Source organism: Salvelinus alpinus, chromosome 12 (genome assembly GCF_045679555.1).
Source record: "Salvelinus alpinus chromosome 12, SLU_Salpinus.1, whole genome shotgun sequence".
NCBI lineage: Eukaryota > Metazoa > Chordata > Actinopteri > Salmoniformes > Salmonidae > Salvelinus > Salvelinus alpinus.
Window position 1 is genome coordinate 49,239,347 of NC_092097.1, and position 19,644 is coordinate 49,258,990.

A 19,644-nucleotide genomic window follows, 5' to 3' on the forward strand; every position below is an offset into this window, starting at 1 on the left:
ACTATGATCTATACATTTAAAATGTCAAATGTAATTATTATTGTTTTGCACACGTGTTTAATGATTAGTGTCTTGTAAGCTCTTATGGGCTGGGCACCAAATGCTGTATGACACTGAAATAAAAGGAATGAATGAATCATTCAGTCAATCAATCAGCCAAGCATATACAGTAGAGTAAATGCAATACTCTCTTGGTTTATAATGTCTTTAAATCTGCTAGTTTATAATGGTTAGAACCCTGCTTTACTATATCTAATTAACAAACTGACAAGTAGTTACTACAATAAAGGTGAAAAAGTATTAATTTCATTTCCCCCTTATACAATAGGTTCCATATTCCAAGAATCTAGACCTTTGGTTCAGATATATCACTGTCAGATTGTATCCAAATGCCTCTAACTGACAATGGGTTCTACGAGTTCACATGTATCATTAGAAGTTGTGAGTAGCTGTAACCACAGAACAAGAATGTCATTCTGTCCATGGCTGTAACCTTCTAGCTCCTGAATGTGGTTCAGCGTCAACATTGAACTTCTTAAAAGGCTCTTGATGGAATAACCACTTTCATATCTCTGCTATAGATGAATCTGAATCGAAACCTTGGAACACCTTTCTGTTTCAAACTGTAATAGATTTGTCCCGACACCAGTATTGCGACACTCAGAAGTATCGTGGCAAGGAAACAAAACGGCTTGGGGACTTAATTTCTTTAAAAAAATATATTGCAAACACACAGCCTTCTGTTGTCATCCAGAGTCACATTCGTTTTTTAACAAGCTATATAACTCAATGTTTAGCATACTGCAGGTTTTTAAGGAACATAGAAGGTTTTTAAAGACCATCTGCTTTGTGTTTCCTTCTTTGTTGCAATGGAAAATCTGTATTGTGATAACCCTATTAGGTAACCTTTCAATATGAACTTTCACCCCAGTGAATAGATTAGATTCACTTACATTAATTTCACTAGACTAAATGGATTCTGGATTCACATGGAGTACCATTTTTAAAAAGTGGTCCCATGCATATTACTGTACAGGAGTTTTGACTGAACCACCATCAAGTCTTAAAACGGGAAAGGGGCAAGTACAGTGCCTTCAGAAAGTATTCACACCCCTTTACGTTTTCCACATTTTGTTGTGTTACAACGTGGAATTTAAATTGATTTAATTGTCATTTTTTGGTCAACGATCTACACAAAATACTCTGTCAAAGTATGGAAAATAAAACACTAAAATATATTAATTAGATAAGTATTCAACCCCTTGAGTCAATACATATTAGAATTACAGCTGTGAGTCTTTATGGGTAAGTCTAAAGAGCTGGATTGTACACCTGGATTGTACAATATTTGCCCATTATTCGTTAAAAAAAAAATATTCAAGCTCTATCAAGTTGGTTGCTATACATTCATTGTCATGTCCCTTAAGTAAAACCTGTAACTAGGCCACTCAGGAACATTCAATGTCATCTTGGTAAGCAACTCCAGCGTACATTTGCCCTTGTGTTTTAGGTAATTGACCTGCTGAAAGGTGAATTTGTCTCCCAGTGTTGGAAAGCAGACTGAACAAAGTTTTCCACTATGATTTTGCCTAAGCTTAGTTATCTCTATTCTGTTTATTTTTATCAACAACAAAAAAACTCCCTAGTCCTTGCAGATGAAAAGCATAACCATAACGTGATGAAGCTACCACCATGCTTGAAAATATGGTTCCATTATATTCTGAAGGACGCCTGTATCTTTGTAGCGACTGGGTGTATTGATACACCATCCAAAGTGTAATTAATAACTTCACCATGCTCAAAGGGATATTCAATGTCTGTTTTCTTCACCCATCTATCGATAGGTGCCCTTCTTTAAAAAACATTGGAAAGCCTCCCTGGTCTTTGTGGTTGAACCTGTGCTTTAAATCCACTGCTTGACTGAGGGACCTTACAGATAATTCTATGTGTGGGGTACAGAAATTAGGTAGTCATTCAAAAATCATGTTAAACACTATTATTGTACACAGAGTGAGTCCATGCAACTTATTATGTGACTTGTTAAGCACATTTTTACTCCTGAACTGATTTAGTGTTGCCATAACAAAGGGGTTGAATATAGCTTTTCATTTATAATTCATTTCTAAACATAAAAAAACTACAGAATTCCACAATATGGGTTATTGTGTATAGAACAATGACACAACATCTAAATGTAATCCATTTTAAATTCAGGCTGTAACAACATGTGTAAAAAGTCAAGGGGTGTGAAGGCACTGTAAGTACTGTGAACGGGATAAATAAAGCTTTCAGCATTTGAATCATGAACTTAACAGAAATAAATGTTAAGGGTCAGAAGAGATGTGCATCAACACAAAATATACAGTACACGATGTATGAATTTCAAAAGGAGGCCTTGGAGTGAATTGAGAGAGAGAGAGAAAAAACTGAGGAACATAGTCTTATTTTCTTTCCCTCAACAATAGATCTATGGAAAGTGATGCTTTGGATTGGATTTTTTTCAATCTGCTGGATAATTTTTTTTTCAGTGTAAGTGCATCTCCCTGCATTTCAATGGAGTCACGAGTGCATCTTGTATCTCAATCTTAGATGTGGTATACAGTAGTAAGCTACCTCCAGAAAACCAGTGTGGAAATAGGAAGCAGGAGGGTTCTCAAATCATAGAAGACTAAGGAATTTCATTACCCAAATGTATTGTACGAAGCTGCCAGGTTATTGCGATGTGAGTGACCATTTAGGGAAAAACATATTTCATTAGCAAATGAATGGCCGGAGTAGGACAGCCTTGGCATCTTTGCTGAGTTGGATGAAGAAGAAGTCAGAAAAAAATGTGTTGTAAATGGCCAGTGCTGATAAAAGGCACGCTGGCCATATTTAATACTAGATTGCTCTAATTAAAGTATTTGATATCCTGAGTCCGGCAACACCACCACCCAGTGACTATTAATAGTCCTGGCTTGTGCTTCATGGAGAGCAATAATTCTGGGTAATTTTATTAATAAAATAATTTCTCTTTCCCCCCTGCTATGCCTCGACCACATTTATATATCAGCACCTTGCTTGCCCCAACACACTCTCCCGCAATGAATCACTTTAAAATGCATGAATCCTTTGTCGCTCTCCCTCTCCCCCTATTTTTTCCCTTTCTCCCTCTCCCCCTATTTTTTCCCTTTCTCTCTCTCCCCCTCTTTTCCCCCTTTCTCTCCTCCTCTTTTTTCCCCTTCTCTCCTCCTCTTTTTTCCCCATTTCTCTCTCTCCTTCTAGCTCGTTCTTTTGAGCTCATCTTTGCTTGGTCGGTTTGTCTGTCTGTCCGTCTGTCTGTCTATCCATCTGTCTGTCCATCTGTTTCTCCATCTTCACTCCGCCGCCACCCCCCCCCCCCCCCCCCCCTCCCTCTCTCACCCTCTCTCCTCCTCTCATTCTCTCTCTAAGTCTGACTAAGTCCCATAATGGATCCTGGCTGAAGAGATAGACTGCTGTCCCCTAAGAGAAATAATACAGAGGCAGACAGAGGGATTCTAACACCGCCTTTATAAGGAAAACCATTCAGATTGGAGTTCAAAATATGAATATCAATTGCAAATGACTGAATTCAGACAGACATGGGTGTGCAGTAAAATGTATACAAGAACCATCCCTATTTCTTTTGCAGTTAGCCTCAAAATTTCATCTGATTTGATAGCATAGCACGTCTTATCCTTTCCAATCCTAACTTGTCATACAAATCAAATCACAATCAACTCACACGTAAGAAATGAATCATGTCTAAAGCAAAAAACTTAAAATGTAATGTTAGTGTTCTTCCCCTAAACACACAAAAAAACTCTCAAATTCTTACCTTTCCAACGTAGAGAGGTTCTGTGCCTGTGTACTCCTCCACCACAAAGAACTGGTTCCACACCCATCCCCTCTTCACTCGTTCATGGGACATGAGCTCCTGCTCCTTAGTTTCTCCCTTGGCCATACCACTAGTCCTCTCCGACCATCCACAACTACAGCAATGCAAAAGCCAAAGGGCCGTCAACAGGCTACATGCTCCCAGTCTCCAAGAGGGAGCCATTTTGGAAAATCCTGCTTGGCTCTACATGTGACGGGGATTTCCAAAGAGGTGAAAAGAGTCCTCAAACCGGCAATGTTGAAGAAATTAAACCCAGAGGCCAACCAAAATCTCTGTTCTAGGACACTTGAATTAATCCACAAGATTCTTAAGTATTCTATTGTCTTAAATAGTTCTATTGTCTTAAATAGTTCCACCTCAGGACGCAGGGCATGCCATGGCACATCATGACTCAGTGAATTTAGACAGGCTACAGAAGGTTTGTTCTCTGTGCAGAAGAAACTTGGCAAATCATTTTGAACCGGCCTTATCTTTCCCATGTAATCTTCTCCATCGGGTTTTTCCCTGACTTATCTCACCCGTCTACACTGGTATCAAATTCATTCGGGTAACAGAGATGTGTTTTGTTACTGTACAAGTGAAAACTGCATTCAAGATTTCAAAGACAAACTTTCCCATATGTTCTAAGGCAGCTTCATTCTTTCAATCTTTACCACAAGTATTGTGGTGAAGGGAGTGGGCCTGATATTGATTTTTTTTTAATTCCCTGAGAATTAAAATTGACACTTTCAATCCATACGGGGTCATTTACTTGATTCCAATACATTAATTTGGGAAATCATTTAATGGATAGGGTCCTTTGAAAAGATCATGGGACCGATAACCATTGAAACGGCATTTGTATAATTGTCAAGGACAATGTGGGTTTTACCTGGTATGACAAGGTTCAAATCTTACAGAAACCCATAGTGAGATACCCAAGGCTATCTCCAAACTATTGGAACTGATTTTCACTAAAATGCTTAGTTATCTTTCACAATATCTTTGTTCTGTATTTTCTAACTCATTAGCAATGGATTTCAAAGAAAAGTGGATCATTCTGATACTCGGGTCCTCAGATCAAAAGGTTCTCTCCAGGTCCAGGATCCTAGGGTTGTGTGTATGGTCCAGCTGCCGTCTCTTGTCACTTCATTCCAGTATTAGAGAACAGTATCCTTCAGGAGACTCCATTGGCTCAGATCTTATTTTGTTCCATAATTCTTCTGGATGATTCAGGCAGTGAGAGGACCCCCATAAAGTGCTGAGAGTAGTGGCAAAACCTGCAAAAGACCAGAAAGAATAGCATAGGTTACCATCACATTTTCCTGTAGAACAGAGATGGCATCCATCACTGGTTGGGCTTTAACACTGCAGGGTCTTTCATCACACAGTATATGAAATTGTATACATTTTCCAAACGCGCACTGCAAACAAAACGTGTTCAAGCCTGAACTCATTTATCTTTTTATTAGCTCTTCACAACTCGAGCCACAATAATGAAAATGTGTTTGTTTTTCTTCGGATTATCTGGAGCGAACTGTTTTCAGCTGGTCTGCTGTTGTGTTCGACAAGAAACCCGAACAATGTGCTCTAAGAGCGATGGCGCAGTACTGTACGAGGGCAGAGAGCGCCAGGTGTGTGGAGGGGAGGATGCTGCAGAATAGAGGAAAGAGAGAAAGAGAGGGATGGTTCTTCTTCATGAGCCAGGCCACTAGCATCTGTCTGCTTTAGTCCGGCCAACCAAGCGGCCCTAACCCCGGCCAGCTGATTAATTGCATGAGGGAACACTAATTGGATAAAAGTATTAATTCAATCCATCACGGCAACAGCCCCCTAATGCCTCAAACAAACACTGCTGAGAGAGGCGGGAGTAGATAAGAGGCGGTACGTTGCGGTGAGGTGATGCGGCGAGGCGGGAGTAGATAAGATGCGGTGCGTTGCTGCGAGGCGGGAGTAGATAAGAGGCGGTGCTTTGCGGCGAGGCGTTACGAAGAAAGTAGATAAGAGGCGGTGCGTTGCGGTGAGGCGGGAGTAGATAAGAGGCGGTGCGTTGCGGTGAGGCGGGAGTAGATAAGATGCGGTGCTTTGCGGCGAGGCGTTACGAAGAAAGTAGATAAGAGGCGGTGCGTTGCGGTGAGGCGGGAGTAGATAAGAGGCGGTGCGTTGCGGTGAGGCGGGAGTAGATAAGAGGCGGTGCATGGCGGTGAGGCGGGAGTAGATAAGAGGCGGTGCGTTGCTGCGAGGCGGGAGTAGATAAGAGGCGGTGCGTTGCTGCGAGGCGGGAGTAGATAAGAGGCGGTGCGTTGCTGCGAGGCGGGAGTAGATAAGAGGCGGTGCGTTGCTGCGAGGCGGGAGTAGATAAGAGGCGGTGCGTTGCGGCGAGGCGGGAGTAGATAAGAGGCGGTGCGTTGCTGCGAGGCGGGAGTAGATAAGAGGCGGTGCGTTGCGGCGAGCCTGCATCGCAGGAAGAGGTTGTGAATAATGGGCTTTGTGAAACCTTTAGAACGGGCAAAAAAATACATTTTAGTGTGTCTGTGGTGTCACCACCTCAAGGCGAAGAGATTGCAGCACCAGTGGGAGGAAGAAGTCGAGGAAAGCTGTTTCGAGCTGCTTCGGGACAGCAGTTGTTTAACCTACTGTGCCTTTGTGCTAGCTGGGTGAAGCTCTCCAATATTTCGATGCCTACAAGCTATTTATTTTTTTGTTTCTGTAAAATTATTCAAATTCAGACTGAGGTCAAACGAACACTGTGCATGGTATTTGCAATTGAGCTCTGTGAATGAAGCCAAAGAATAGGAAGTAGGAAAGCATCGTTTTAAAGGCCTCTCGGTTTTGAGGCAGAGTTTTGAGGCAGGGTTTTGAGGCAGGGTTTTGTGGCAGGGCTTTGTGGCAGGGTTTTGAGGCAGGGTTTTGTGGCAGGGCTTTGAGGCAGGGCTTTGAGGCAGGGCTTTGAAGCAGGGCTTTGAGGCAGGGCTTTGAGGCAGGGCTTTGTGGCAGAGTTTTGAGGCAGGGTTTTGTGGCAGAGTTTTGAGGCAGAGTTTTGAGGCAGGGTTTTGAGGCAGGGTTTTGAGACAGGGTTTTGTGGCAGAGTTTTGAGGCAGGGTTTTGAAGCAGGGTTTTGCATCGCATTTGTGCAGCAATGTAGGTATGAGACACTCTCCCTGAACACATATTGAACTCTAAAATGTAAATTCCAGCATGGCCTTGAATAACAATGACCAAGTTGTGTAAGGAGAACACAATCATATATACCTGTAGATATTGTATACAAAGTACAACATCTGCGAAGTGTGAACATACGGTATATTTACATAATCAGATACCACTCTGATATATACAGCCCAACCATGAATAAAATGCATGGCATCATGGCAGACTGCACAATTTAGTTGTTAGATGCTTTCCATTTGATTGTGTCATGTATTTGGTTGTGAAAAGCTGTGATCTGATAGCTTTGTTTTCAGTCTTGTATAATACTGAGTACTAGCAGCACTACCGTTTGTCCCTCAGTCTTGCATCTATGAATTATTGTGATGTTAAAAGGTTATGACGTGTGACATTTAGAGGAAGAAGCGGCAAAGATGACTCAAGTCACAATTCAACATGACTTTTTGATCCAATGGAAAAACCTTGACATCTAGGAGGGAAAAAACTAAATTAGAAATAAATAGAATAAGAAAAAAATAAATGCAATGAAAGGAGAAGATTAAATCCAATTTAATATGGTAAAATGAATCATTTACATCGTTCACATTGAACAAAAGTCGGCCAAAATATCCTTGCAAGTCTTTTTGCTCGACTTTAATTGATCCAAAATATAATTTTTCATGTCTCCAATTAGACTCGTATGTTTTAGCTAAAGAGCTGACTTCAAAGTTAAAGTCGTTGTTTATTCCTTTCCGCCTCAAAGGCAAACGGCTTGGGGAGAAAAACCCAGATTAAATAATTTTTTGCCTATCTACGCTTACCCTGCCCCCTTAACTCTAGATATTTTAACTGTGTGCTTGGCAGTGCGTATATGATTAATTAGAAACCATTTGTATCAAAAACTTTTCTGGGTGAACGTACAGCTCTGAAGTTGCTCTCTAACCGAAACATTTGCTTGACTCCAAACCAAGCCGCTTGGCATTTCAAAACAGCAACCAGACTGCCAAATCCTTGTTTTTCTAGCTCACTCTGGGAATTTCATTAAGTGCGTATGCATTTACTCTTAATGAGGTCCAAAAAAAGTATAAAACCCTAATGAGTTGGAGAGAGAGGGAAAGCGCACGATAGAGAGAAGTCTAGTTCTCTATCGCAACTTGGCCACACAAGAGAGGTCGTGGAAGCTCGTTGCTAGTAGCCGGGCTAATTAGCGCTGTGTCAATTAAAGACCTTCCAAGAAGGGGCAAGCCAGCTAGCCGATACAGTACAGTCGCAAGGCATCTCTTTCACCCCAAAAGCTATTAGCAAGCTCTGCAGTCATTCGTGAAATTTTAGGGCAGTGGATTGATTCTTAAACATGGCTGCTGTTTCACATCAGTGGCCATGCCCAGAGCAGGCCCCCTGACAGCTGGCAAGCGGCAAGCGACGGACTGGGAGACTGATCACTGCAAAGTGATGGGCGTGGGGCCAGTGACCGGGCGACAGGCCCTCTCAGTCACTCCCCCCCACCCCTCCATTACGCCTATCAGCTCTCGCTTTCTCTCAGTCCCTCTCATCCTTCTCTTCTCATCCTTCTCTTCTCTCACTTTGTCATCTTTCTCACAATCCTCCTCTCATCCTCTTCACCTACTACTGTATTCACCTCCCCATTCCGTCCTCTTCTCCTACTATCTCCTCTTCTCCTACTGTCTCCACCTCCCCATCTCATCCTCTTCTCCAACTGTCTCCACCTCCCCATCTCATTCTCTTCTACTGTCTCCACCTCCCCATCTCATCCTCCTCTTCTTCTACTATCTTCACCTCCACATCTCATCATCCTCTTCTCCTACTATCTTCACCTCCCCATCTCATCCTCCTCTTCTCCTACTGTCTCCACGTCCCCATCTCATCCTCCTCTTCTCCTACTGTCTCCACGTCCCCATCTCATCCTTTTCTCCCACTCAATTTCACTCCCTACGTCTCCCTTTCACTCCCTACGTCTCCCTTTCACTCCCTACGTCTCCCTTTCACTCCCCACGTCTCCCTTTCTCTCCTCACGTCTCCCTTTCTCTCCTCACGTCTCCCTTTCTCTCCCTACGTCTCCCTTTCTCTCCCCACGGCTCCCTTTCTCTCCCTTTCACTTCCTACGTCTCCCTTTCTCTCCCTACGGCTCCCATTCTCTCCCTAAATAATCCATTCTCCCCCTACGTCTCCCTTTCACTCCCTATGTCTCCCAACCTCTACATACGTCTCCCAACATCTCCCTTTCACTCCCTGCGTCTCCCAACCTCTCCCTACGTCTCCCCTTCTCTCCCTATGTCTCCCCTTCTCTCCCCTTCTCTCCCTACGTCTCCCCTTCTCTCCCTACGTCTCCCCTTCTCTCCCTACGTCTCCCCTTCTCTCCCTACGGCTCCCTTTCACTCCCTACGGCTCCCTTTCTCTCCCTACGGCTCCCTTTCTCTCCCTACGGCTCCCTATCTCTCTCTACGGCTCCCTTCCACCCCTACGGCTCCCTTTCTCTCCCTACGGCTCCCCTTCTCTCCCTACGTCTCCCCTTCTCTCCCTACGTCTCCCCTTCTCTCCCTACGTCTCCCCTTCTCTCCCTATGGCTCCCTTTCACTCCCTACGGCTCCCTTTCTCTCCCTACGGCTCCCTTTCTCTCCCTACGGCTCCCTATCTCTCTCTACGGCTCCCTTCCACCCCTACGGCTCCCTTTCTCTCCCTACGGCTCCCTTTCTCTCCCTACGGTTCCCTTTCACTCCCTACGGCTCCCTATCTCCCTATCTTTTTTTTGCACACATTGTATATAGATTCTCTTTTTTTCTACCATGTTATTGACTTGTTTATTGTTTACTCCATGTGTAACTCTGTGTTGTTGTCTGTTCACACTGCTATGCTTTATCTTGGCCAGGTCGCAGTTGCAAATGAGAACTTGGTCTCAAATAGCCTACCTGGTTAAATAAAGGTGAAATAAAAATTAAAATAAATAAATCTCTCCCTACGGCTCCCTATCTCTCCCTACGGCTCCCTATCTCTCCCTACGGCTCCCTATCTCTCCCTACGGCTCCCTTTCTCTCCCTACGGCTCCCTTTCTCTCCCTACGGCTCCCTTTCTCTCCCTACGGCTCCCTTTCTCTCCCTACGGCTCCCTTTCTCTCCCTACGGCTCCCCTTCTCTCCCTACGGCTCCCTTTCACTCCCTACGGCTCCCCTTCTCTCCCTACGGCTCCCTATCTCTCCCTTTCAATCCCCGCGTCTCCCTTTCACTCCCTACGTCTCCCTGTCACTCCCTACATCTCCCAACCTCTCCCTACGTCTCCCAACGTCTCCCTTTCACTCCCTACGGCTCCCTTTCACTCCCTACGGCTCCCTTTCACTCCCTACCACTCCCTTTCTCTCCCTACGGCTCCCTTTCTCTCCCTACGGCTCCTTATCTCTCCCTACGGCTCCCTTTCTCTCCCTACGGCTCCCTATCTCTCCCTACGGCTCCCTATCTCTCCCTACGGCTCCCTATCTCTCCCTACGGCTCCCTTTCTCTCCCTACGGCTCCCTTTCTCTCCCTACGGCTCCCTATCTCTCCCTACGGCTCCCTTTCAATCCCTACGGCTCACTTTCACTCCCTACGGCTCCCTTTCACTCCCTACGGCTCCCCTTCTCTCCCTACGGCTCCCAACCTCTCCCTACGTCTCCCAACGTCTCCCTTTCACTCCCTACGGCTCCCTTTCACTCCCTACGGCTCCCTTTCACTCCCTACCACTCCCTTTCTCTCCCTACGGCTCCCTTTCTCTCCCTACGGCTCCTTATCTCTCCCTACGGCTCCCTTTCTCTCCCTACGGCTCCTTATCTCTCCCTACGGCTCCCTATCTCTCCCTACGGCTCCCTATTTCTCCCTATGGCTCCCTTTCTCTCCCTACGGCTCCCTTTCTCTCCCTACGGCTCCCTATCTCTCCCTACGGCTCCCTTTCAATCCCTACGGCTCACTTTCACTCCCTACGGCTCCCTTTCACTCCCTACGGCTCCCCTTCTCTCCCTACGGCTCCCTATCTCTCCCTTTCAATCCCCGCGTCTCCCTTTCACTCCCTACGTCTCCCTGTCACTCCCTACATCTCCCAACCTCTCCCTACGTCTCCCAACGTCTCCCAACGTCTCCCTTTCACTCCCTACGGCTCCCTTTCACTCCCTACGGCTCCCTTTCACCCCCTACGGCTCCCTTTCACTCCCTTCCACTCCCTATGGCTCCCTTCGGCTCCCTTCCTCTCCCTACGGCTCCCTTCCTCTCCCTACGGCTCCCTTCCTCTCCCTACGGCTCCCTTCCTCTCCCTACGGCTCCCTTCCTCTCCCTACGGCTCCCTTCCTCTCCCTACGGCTCCCTTCCTCTATCTATGTCTCTGTTTGATGGTGCGTGTATCTGATGGTCAGTCTCAGCGGAGGGAGAGAGCAGCAGACTGAGGGTCCGCCACTCAACATACCTCTGCTCTCCCTTTCCTCCACTGACCAAAAAGTGACACCTTCTTCCAGATGATGGCAAAACTCAAGTTGCACCACATCATTTCTACCTCATGTACAAATTAATGTTGTAACGCCAATGAACAGAGAAAGTTAAATATTCCTCCATATTAAAAAAGACCCAAGCTGCTAAGAACAACTCAAGCATATGGATAGACTTTCCTACTCATTCATTACAGCTGCACTGCTGGTTGTAGCGCTGAGCGGAAATAGGAAGAATGCACATTTTATTGCTTATGAAAGTGTTGATTACAAAGTGCTGAGTAAGAACTTGAAACTCACTCATAAAAACAGCAGCTCTTCGCTGTATTCATTGACAGACTCTCTCTAGTTTTAAAAGTTTTGAAAACTCACAGTATCAACTTTGCTGTAGTTTTATTTTCTGCCTGCTACATTACTGCAGACACAGTCATCTGAGCCATCCAATTGGCCAGTGGTAGGCCTATAGTGCAATTGATTTGCACTCTGGGCCCGCCGGGAAAGCAGAGTTTTTACCTTCAGACACATGAAATGGTTCAAAATGGTAATGCATTGCGAGACAACTTTTTTTTTAAACAGGAACTCAATGTTTTTTTTTTACAGAAGTGTTTGAGATCGACTAAAAATGCTTTGGAGATCAACCAGTTGATTGACCGGTTGGTTACCGTGTCTTTAAGCACACGTCTGACATCCCTAGTGTCACTGCAACTTCACCACATCCCTCCTTTAGTTAACAACGTGTCATTTCAGGGAGACAAGAAATAGACTGAATTGATTACAATCTAAGGGGGAGGGGGTGAGGGATTATGTTCGGAAGCTAATAGCTAATAGTTATCACATAACCCTCCTTTAACCCCCCCTCTCCTTCCTCCTGTGTTTTTTATATTACTCATTTTGATTCGTCCACCGATTAAGTATCTGCTCAACACTGTCCCTACACGTCCCCCATACCCTCCTCCCTCGCTTTCCACCCCCCCTATCTCGTATCAGATGGATGAAAGCGATCATCAAAGCAGGACCCACAGTCTGCTTATTCAAGTGAGCCCTGCCGCCAGAGTCAAATCCCCTTTGCCATGCTTATTAAAAAAGCCTATTTTGTCATCTCCAGTCCTAATTTGTCACAGTTGCTTGGGTTCCGTGGCCATGGTGTTGAGGAGAAAAACCACTGCTTTGGCGTGAAATGTTTGTGGTCTCACTTTATCTGGAGTTTTAATGGGTAGTCTAATTCAAGATTGACAGAGAAAGAGTGGGTGGTGAGTTCAGTAGACTGAAAACATAACAATTGTGCTCACACAAGGAGCATTAGAACTGTGGTGGAATCATTTACTACTTTTCATAACAGTTTTAAAGCATTTCCATGAAAGTAAACAAGTAATGTAATTTCATTGAAAAACAGCTTACCTTAAATGTGTTTATTTTAAAAAGGCTTGCCTAGGACACCAACACCTATGCATTGTGGATAGGTAATGACAGAATAGACTAGAATATCCATATCTACCTAGATCAAAGAGAGTATTTGCTAAAAGCATCTTCTGGATCATCATATTGTGTAAATGTGTTTTCAAGTCTCTTCAGCTACACACCAAAATGTACTAATTTAACACACAAGATCATTTGGATGCACTCGTTGTAAAAACATTCCTCTCAAAAAGAAAATATCTAATTATGCATTCAAAACATCTCCAGACACCACACTGAAACATTTGATCTCATGAATTACTAAAACCCCATTGATGTTGCGATATCCAGACATTGACTGCATCCAGATAGCAATGCTCCAGCGACTATTATTGTTAGAACCTTCACCTTGTGAAAGACATTCTGCATCCAAAAGACCCAGTGTCCTATTGGCAGGGCCAGCTCTAGTCTTTTGGGGGCCCTGTGCGAGAATTTGGCATGGGGCGGAGAAAAATGTTTGCTGTTTTAAAACACATTCCCTGAAATTCTACAAATGTTTTTATGACTGATGTTATGTTAATTTGACATCTGAGTGAGAATGACTAACAAACAAATGGGTGCCTCCTGTCGGCCAGGGCTTGTTCAGTATTCAGCCATGATTACTACACGTTTAGATAGCAAATAACTTCACAGATCTTCATTGTAAAGAGTTTAAATACTGTTTCCCAAGCTTGTTCAATGAACCATAAACAATTATTGAACATGCACCTGTGGAACGGTCATTAAGACACTAACAGCTTACAGACAGTAGGCAATTTAGGTCACAGTTATGAAAACTTAGGACACTAAAGAGGCTTTTCTACTGACTCTGAAAAACACCAAAAGAAAGATGCCCAGGGTCCCTGCTCATCTGCGTGAACGTGCCTTAGGCATGCTGCAAGGAGGCATGAGGACTGCAATGTGGCCAGGGCAATACATTTCAATGTCCGTACTGTGAGATGCCTAAGACAGCGCTACAGTGAGACAGGACGAACAGCTGATCGTCCTCGCAGTGGCAGACCACATGTAACAACACCTGCACAGGATCGGTACATCCAAACATCACACCTGCGGGACAGGATGGCAACAACTACCGAGTTACACCAGGAACGCACAATTCTTCCATCAGTGCTCAGACTGTCTGCAATAGGCTGAGAGAGGCTGCACTGAGGGCTTGTAGGTCTGTTGTAAGGCAGGTCCTCACCAGACGTCACCGGCAACAACGTCGCCTATGAACACAAACCCACCGTCACTGGACCAGACAGGACTGGCAAAAAGTGCTCTTCACTGACGAGTCGTGGTTTTGTCTCACCAGGGGTGATGGTCGGATTCGCGTTTATCGTCGAAAGAATGAGTGTTACACCGAGGCCTGTACTCTGGAGCGGGATCGATTTGGAGGTGGAGGGTCCGTTATGGTCAGGGGCGGTGTGTCACAGCATCATCGGACTGTGCTTGTTGGCATTGCAGGCAATCTCAACGCTGTGCGTTACAGGGAAGACAACAACTCCCTCATGGTATCTTTCCTGCAGGCTCATCCTGACATGACCCTCCAGCATGACAATTCCACCAGCCATACTGCTCGTTCTGTGCGTGATTTCCTGCAAGACAGGAATGTCAGTGTTCTGCGATGGCCAGCGAAGAGCCCTGATCTCAATCCCATTGAGCATGTCTGGGACCTGTTGGATCGGAGGGTGAGGGCTATGACCATTCCACCCAGAAATGTCCGGGAACTTGCAAGTGCCTTGGTGGAAGAGTGGGGTAACATCTCACAGCAAGAACTGGCAAATCTGTTGCAGTCCATAAGGAGGAGATGCATTGCAGTACTTTATGCAGCTGGTGGCCACACCAGATACTGACTGTTACTTTTGATTTTGACCCCCCCTTTGTTCAGGGACACATTCTTCAATTTATGTTAGTCACATGTCTGTGGAACCTGTTCAGTTTATGTCTCAGTTCTTGAATCTTATGTTCATACAAATATTTACACATGTTAAGTTTGCTGAAAATAAACGCAGTTGACAGTGAGGACGTTTCTTTTTTTTGCTGAGTTTATGTATACACACACAGTTTGGACACACCTACTCATTCAAGGGATTTTCTTTATTTTTACTATGATAGTCCCACTAAGCTTAAACCAGATGTGAGTGCGTATCGCTGCAGAATGCTGTGGTAGCCATGCTGGTTAAGTGTGCCTTGAATTCTAAATAAATCACAGACAGTGTCACCAGCAAAGCCATCACATCACCATCACATCTCCTCCTCCATGCTTCACGGTGGAAACCACACATGCGGAGATCATCCGTTCACCTACACTGCATCTCACAAAGACAAGGCGGTAGAGTCCCAATCTCAAATTGGGACTCATCAGACCAAAGCACAGATTTCCACCGGTCTAAGGTCCATTGCTCGTGTTTCTTGGCCCAAGCAAGTCTCTTCTTATTATTGGTGTCCTTTAGTAGTGGTTTCTTTGAAGCAATTTGACCATGAAGGCCTGACTCACTCAGTTTCTTCTGAACAGTTGATGTTGAGATGTGTCTGTTACTTGAACTTTGTGAAACATTTATTTGGGCTGCAATCTGAGGTGCAGTTAATTACCGATTTCTGAGGCTGGTAACTCTATTGAACGTATCCTACAAATTAACTTTTAACAAGGCACACCTGTTAATTTAAATGAATTCCAGGTGACTACTCTACCTCATGATAGTGGTTGAGAGAATGCCAAGAGTGTGCAAAGCTGTCATCAAGACAAAGGGTGGCTACTTTGAATAATCTCAAATATAACATATTTTGATTTGTTTAACCCTTTTTGGTTACTACATGATTCCATATGTGTTATTCACTATTATTCTACAATATACACTACAGTTCAAAGGTTTGGGGTCACTTAGAATTGTCCTTGTTTTTGAAAGAAAAGCAATATTTTTGTCCATTAAAATAACATCAAATTGATCAGAAATGCAGTGTAAACTTTGTTAATGTTGTAAATGACTATTGGATCTGGAAACGGCAGATTTTTTAATGGAATATCAACATAGGCGTACAGAGGCCCATTATCAGCAACCATCACTCCTGTGTTCCAATGGCACGTTGTGTTAGCTAATCCAAGTGTATCTTTTTAAAAAGGCTAATTGATCATTAGAAAGCTCTTTTGCAATTATGTTAGCACAGCTGAAAACTGTTGTCCTGATTAAAGAAGCAATAAATCTGGCCTTCTTTAGACTAGTTGAGTATCTGGAGCATCAGCATTTGTGGGTTTGATTACAGGCTCAAAATGGTCAGAAACAAAGACTTTCTTCTGAAACTCGTTAGTCTATTCTTGTTCTGAGAAATGAAGGCTATTCCATGGGAGAAATTGCCAAGAAACTGAAGATCTCATACAACGCTGTGTACTACTCCCTTCACAGAACAGCGCAAACTGGCTCTAACCAGAATAGAAAGAGGAGTGGGAAGCCCTGGTGCACAACTGAGCAAGAGGACAAGTACATTAGAGTGTCTAGTTTGAGAAACAGACAACTCACTAGTCCTCAACTGGCAGCTTCATTAAATAGTACCCGCAAAACACCAGTCTCAACGTCAACAGTGAAGAGGTGACTCCGGGATGCTGGCCTTCTAGGCAGAGTTGCAAAGAAAAAGACATATCTCAGACTGGCCAATAAAAAGAAAAGATTAAGATGGGCAAAAGAACAGACACTGGACAGAGGTACTCTGCCTAGAAGGCCAGCATCCCGGAGTTGCCTCTTCACTGTTGACGTTGAGACTGGTGTTTTGTGGACTACAATTTTCCAGTTACAACATTAACAATGTCTACACTGTATTTCTGATGAATTGGATGTTATTTTAATGAACAAAAAATGTGCTTTTCTTTCAAAACCAAGGACATTTCTAAGTGACCCAAAACATTTAAACAGTACTGTATACACAGTACCAGTCAAAAGTTGACACCACTACTCATTCAAATCAAATCAAATGTATTTATATAGCCCTTCTTACATCAGCTGATATCTCAAAGTGCTGTACAGAAACCCAGCCTAAAACCCCAAACAGCAAGCAATGCTGGTGTAGAAGCACGATGGCTAGGAAAAACTCCCTAGAAAGGCCAAAACCTAGGAAGAAACCTAGAGGAACCAGGCTATGAGGGGTGGCCAGTCCTCATTCAAGGGTTTTTCTTTATTTTTACTATTTTCTACATTGTAGATTAATAGCGAAGACATAAAAACTATGAAATAACATATATGGAATCATGCAGTAACCAAAAAAAGTGTTAAATAAATCAAAATATATTTGATATTTGAGATTCTTTAAATTAGCCAACCTTTGCCTTGATGACAGTTTTGCACACTCTTGACATTCTCTCAACCAGCTTCATGAGGTAGTCACCTGGAATGCAGGCTAGCGGTCGCGGGCCCTAAGTGACCGCTTATGCCGTGTGTGCCTGGAACCGGCCCTGCCTATTTGCTAAGTCAATGATATGCAGCTGGCTGAAACTGGAGACTAGCATCCACATTGACACACACAAGGTAGCCAGGGAAAAACTGTCCAAAGAACGCTGAAGCCCATTGCCTCATATTAAGCCCTGTGTTTACTTACGGGATATAATGAGAGGTGACATATATTGTCAGAGCCTTGCTAAAGCTGGTAGCCTAATTACATTAATTGCTGCTTTCCACCCCACTCACTCTCTCTACCTCTTTTCTCCCCTCTCCTCTCTCACTCCCTCCCTCCCTCCCTCCAGTACAGGCATGGCTCTGCAAAGCTCTTCAAAATCTGTCCACAGCAGAAAACTGCATCCCTGCCTTTCTCTCTCTGTCTTCAAATCAAATCAAATTGTATTTGTCACATGTGCTGAATACAACAGGTGTAGACCTTACTGTGAAAAGCTTACTTACAAGCCCTAACCAACAATGCCATTAATAAAAAAAAGAAGAAAAAAAAGAATAAAAACTAAAAGTAACAAATAATTAAAACAAATAATTAGAGCAGCAGTAAAATAACAATAACATCCCTGCCTTTCTTTCTCTGTGTCTTCATCCCTGCCTTTCTCTCTCTGTATCCCTGCCTTTCTCTCTGTATCCCTGCCTTTCTCTCTGTATCCCTGCCTTTCTCTCTGTATCCCTGCCTTTCTCTCTTTATCCCTGCCTTTCTCCATATTCATCAGTCCCTCTCCCTCAATTTGTCTCACTCTTCTATGCCCTCTTCTTTTTGGTCATCTCCCCCTCTCCCCCTGTACAGACAGCCCCCTGACTACTGGCTGGCTGCACATGCCACACTGCCCACCACCGTGGCGCAGACACGCACATGGGGCGCCCGCACTGCCAGCTGCGCAATTACTCAATCGTTCATCTCACGGGTGGCTGGCAGACTGGAAGCCCCGGCTTTGGTCAATAATCAGGGGGTGCGAGAAAGCAGGAAGAGCAGGGAGAGCTGGTGAAGCTCTGAGGCTGGCCTGGCCAGAACGCTCACTGACTCTGACAGACAGAGGACGTCCAAAGCAGTTGACAGCTGTCGGTACACATGGTCCCAGAACATTAGAAAAGCATGGCTATCTGCTAGTTTCATCACTGTTGGAGAGTCAGTTCCTGTGAGCTCAGGTTCTTTGGCTCGTAAGGGGTCGAGGATAGGGCCTGGGGTTTGTCAGAGCTGATCCCAAACCTCTTGGGCAGAGGATGAGCCGAGCGGGTCACTCCGGGCCGAGGAAAAAGCTTGGCCACGTGCAATGTGCCTCCTCCAGTGTGATCCAACATCCACAAGCCACGGCAAGTCTCTGAGGAGGACCTCATTACATCATTAACCATCATCACTCAGGCGTGGACTGTCAAGTGATGGATGCTAAGCTAATCACACAACAGCAGGGGCATAATCAGTATTTTGCTACAATGTTGAGCCTCCTCCATCCGCATATACAGTCCTCACCATATGCATTTGGACACTGAAGCTAAAAAATTATAATTTGTCTATATTCTCCAGCATGCTAACATCTCACCATTACCAATAACAGGGCAGGTTAGAATGTCTTGGGGGTACGATCTTTGACCCTCTTAAATTCTCACTTACTATTCACGATTCATTCAGGATTATCCGTAACCATGGTAGCATCCACATTCATGTAGAAGTCTTTAAAAACATGATATTCTTATTGACAATAAAAGTGACTCAATATGACACAATACATTATTTACCATTGATTTCTATTGGGCACAAAAAGTTCTGAAACACAACCAAAACGAACTGCAAATGAATCCAACAAGTTTGTAGAGTCACAAGCTTGATGTAGTCATTGCATGCTAGGAATATGGGACCAAATACAAAACTTTTGACTACTAACTTTATTTATAAGAATCTTTAGAAGAATCTTTAGAGACGTCAGTAATTTTGACCTCCACATTTTTTGGAGAAAAAAAGATTACTTGTTAAACAAAATCTTTGAGTATTTGTGTTAGTATAAAATAAATCTCCCAATTTTTGGGGAGCACAGAATATAGTTCAGTATTTGCATTATTTATTTTATGCACTCATTATTACAAATCTTTATCAAGGGTGTCAATAATTTAAGTTCCCAGTGCATCTTGCCCCCCCCCCCCATGTGAAGAAGTCATAGGTATTTGGACAAATTCACTTACAGTGTATCAGAGTAGTCAAAAGTTTAGTATTTGGTCCCATATTACTTGCATACAATGACAACGTCAAGCTTGTGCCATTAAGAGAAATGTAGCCTATTTTTTATTTT

General features: G+C 44.1%; 1 protein-coding gene across 1 annotated transcript in view; it reads right to left on the reverse strand.

Annotated features, from left to right (window-relative positions):
• Nucleotides 1-19,644, reverse strand: part of LOC139535308 (cadherin-22-like) — a 217,532-nt gene that overhangs the window by 107,338 nt on the left and 90,550 nt on the right. The window contains exon 2 of the mRNA XM_071334614.1: nucleotides 3,839-5,157. Within this exon, the coding sequence (XP_071190715.1) occupies nucleotides 3,839-4,060 (222 nt within the window). The 5' untranslated portion in view covers nucleotides 4,061-5,157. The remainder of the gene's footprint in view (nucleotides 1-3,838; nucleotides 5,158-19,644) is intronic.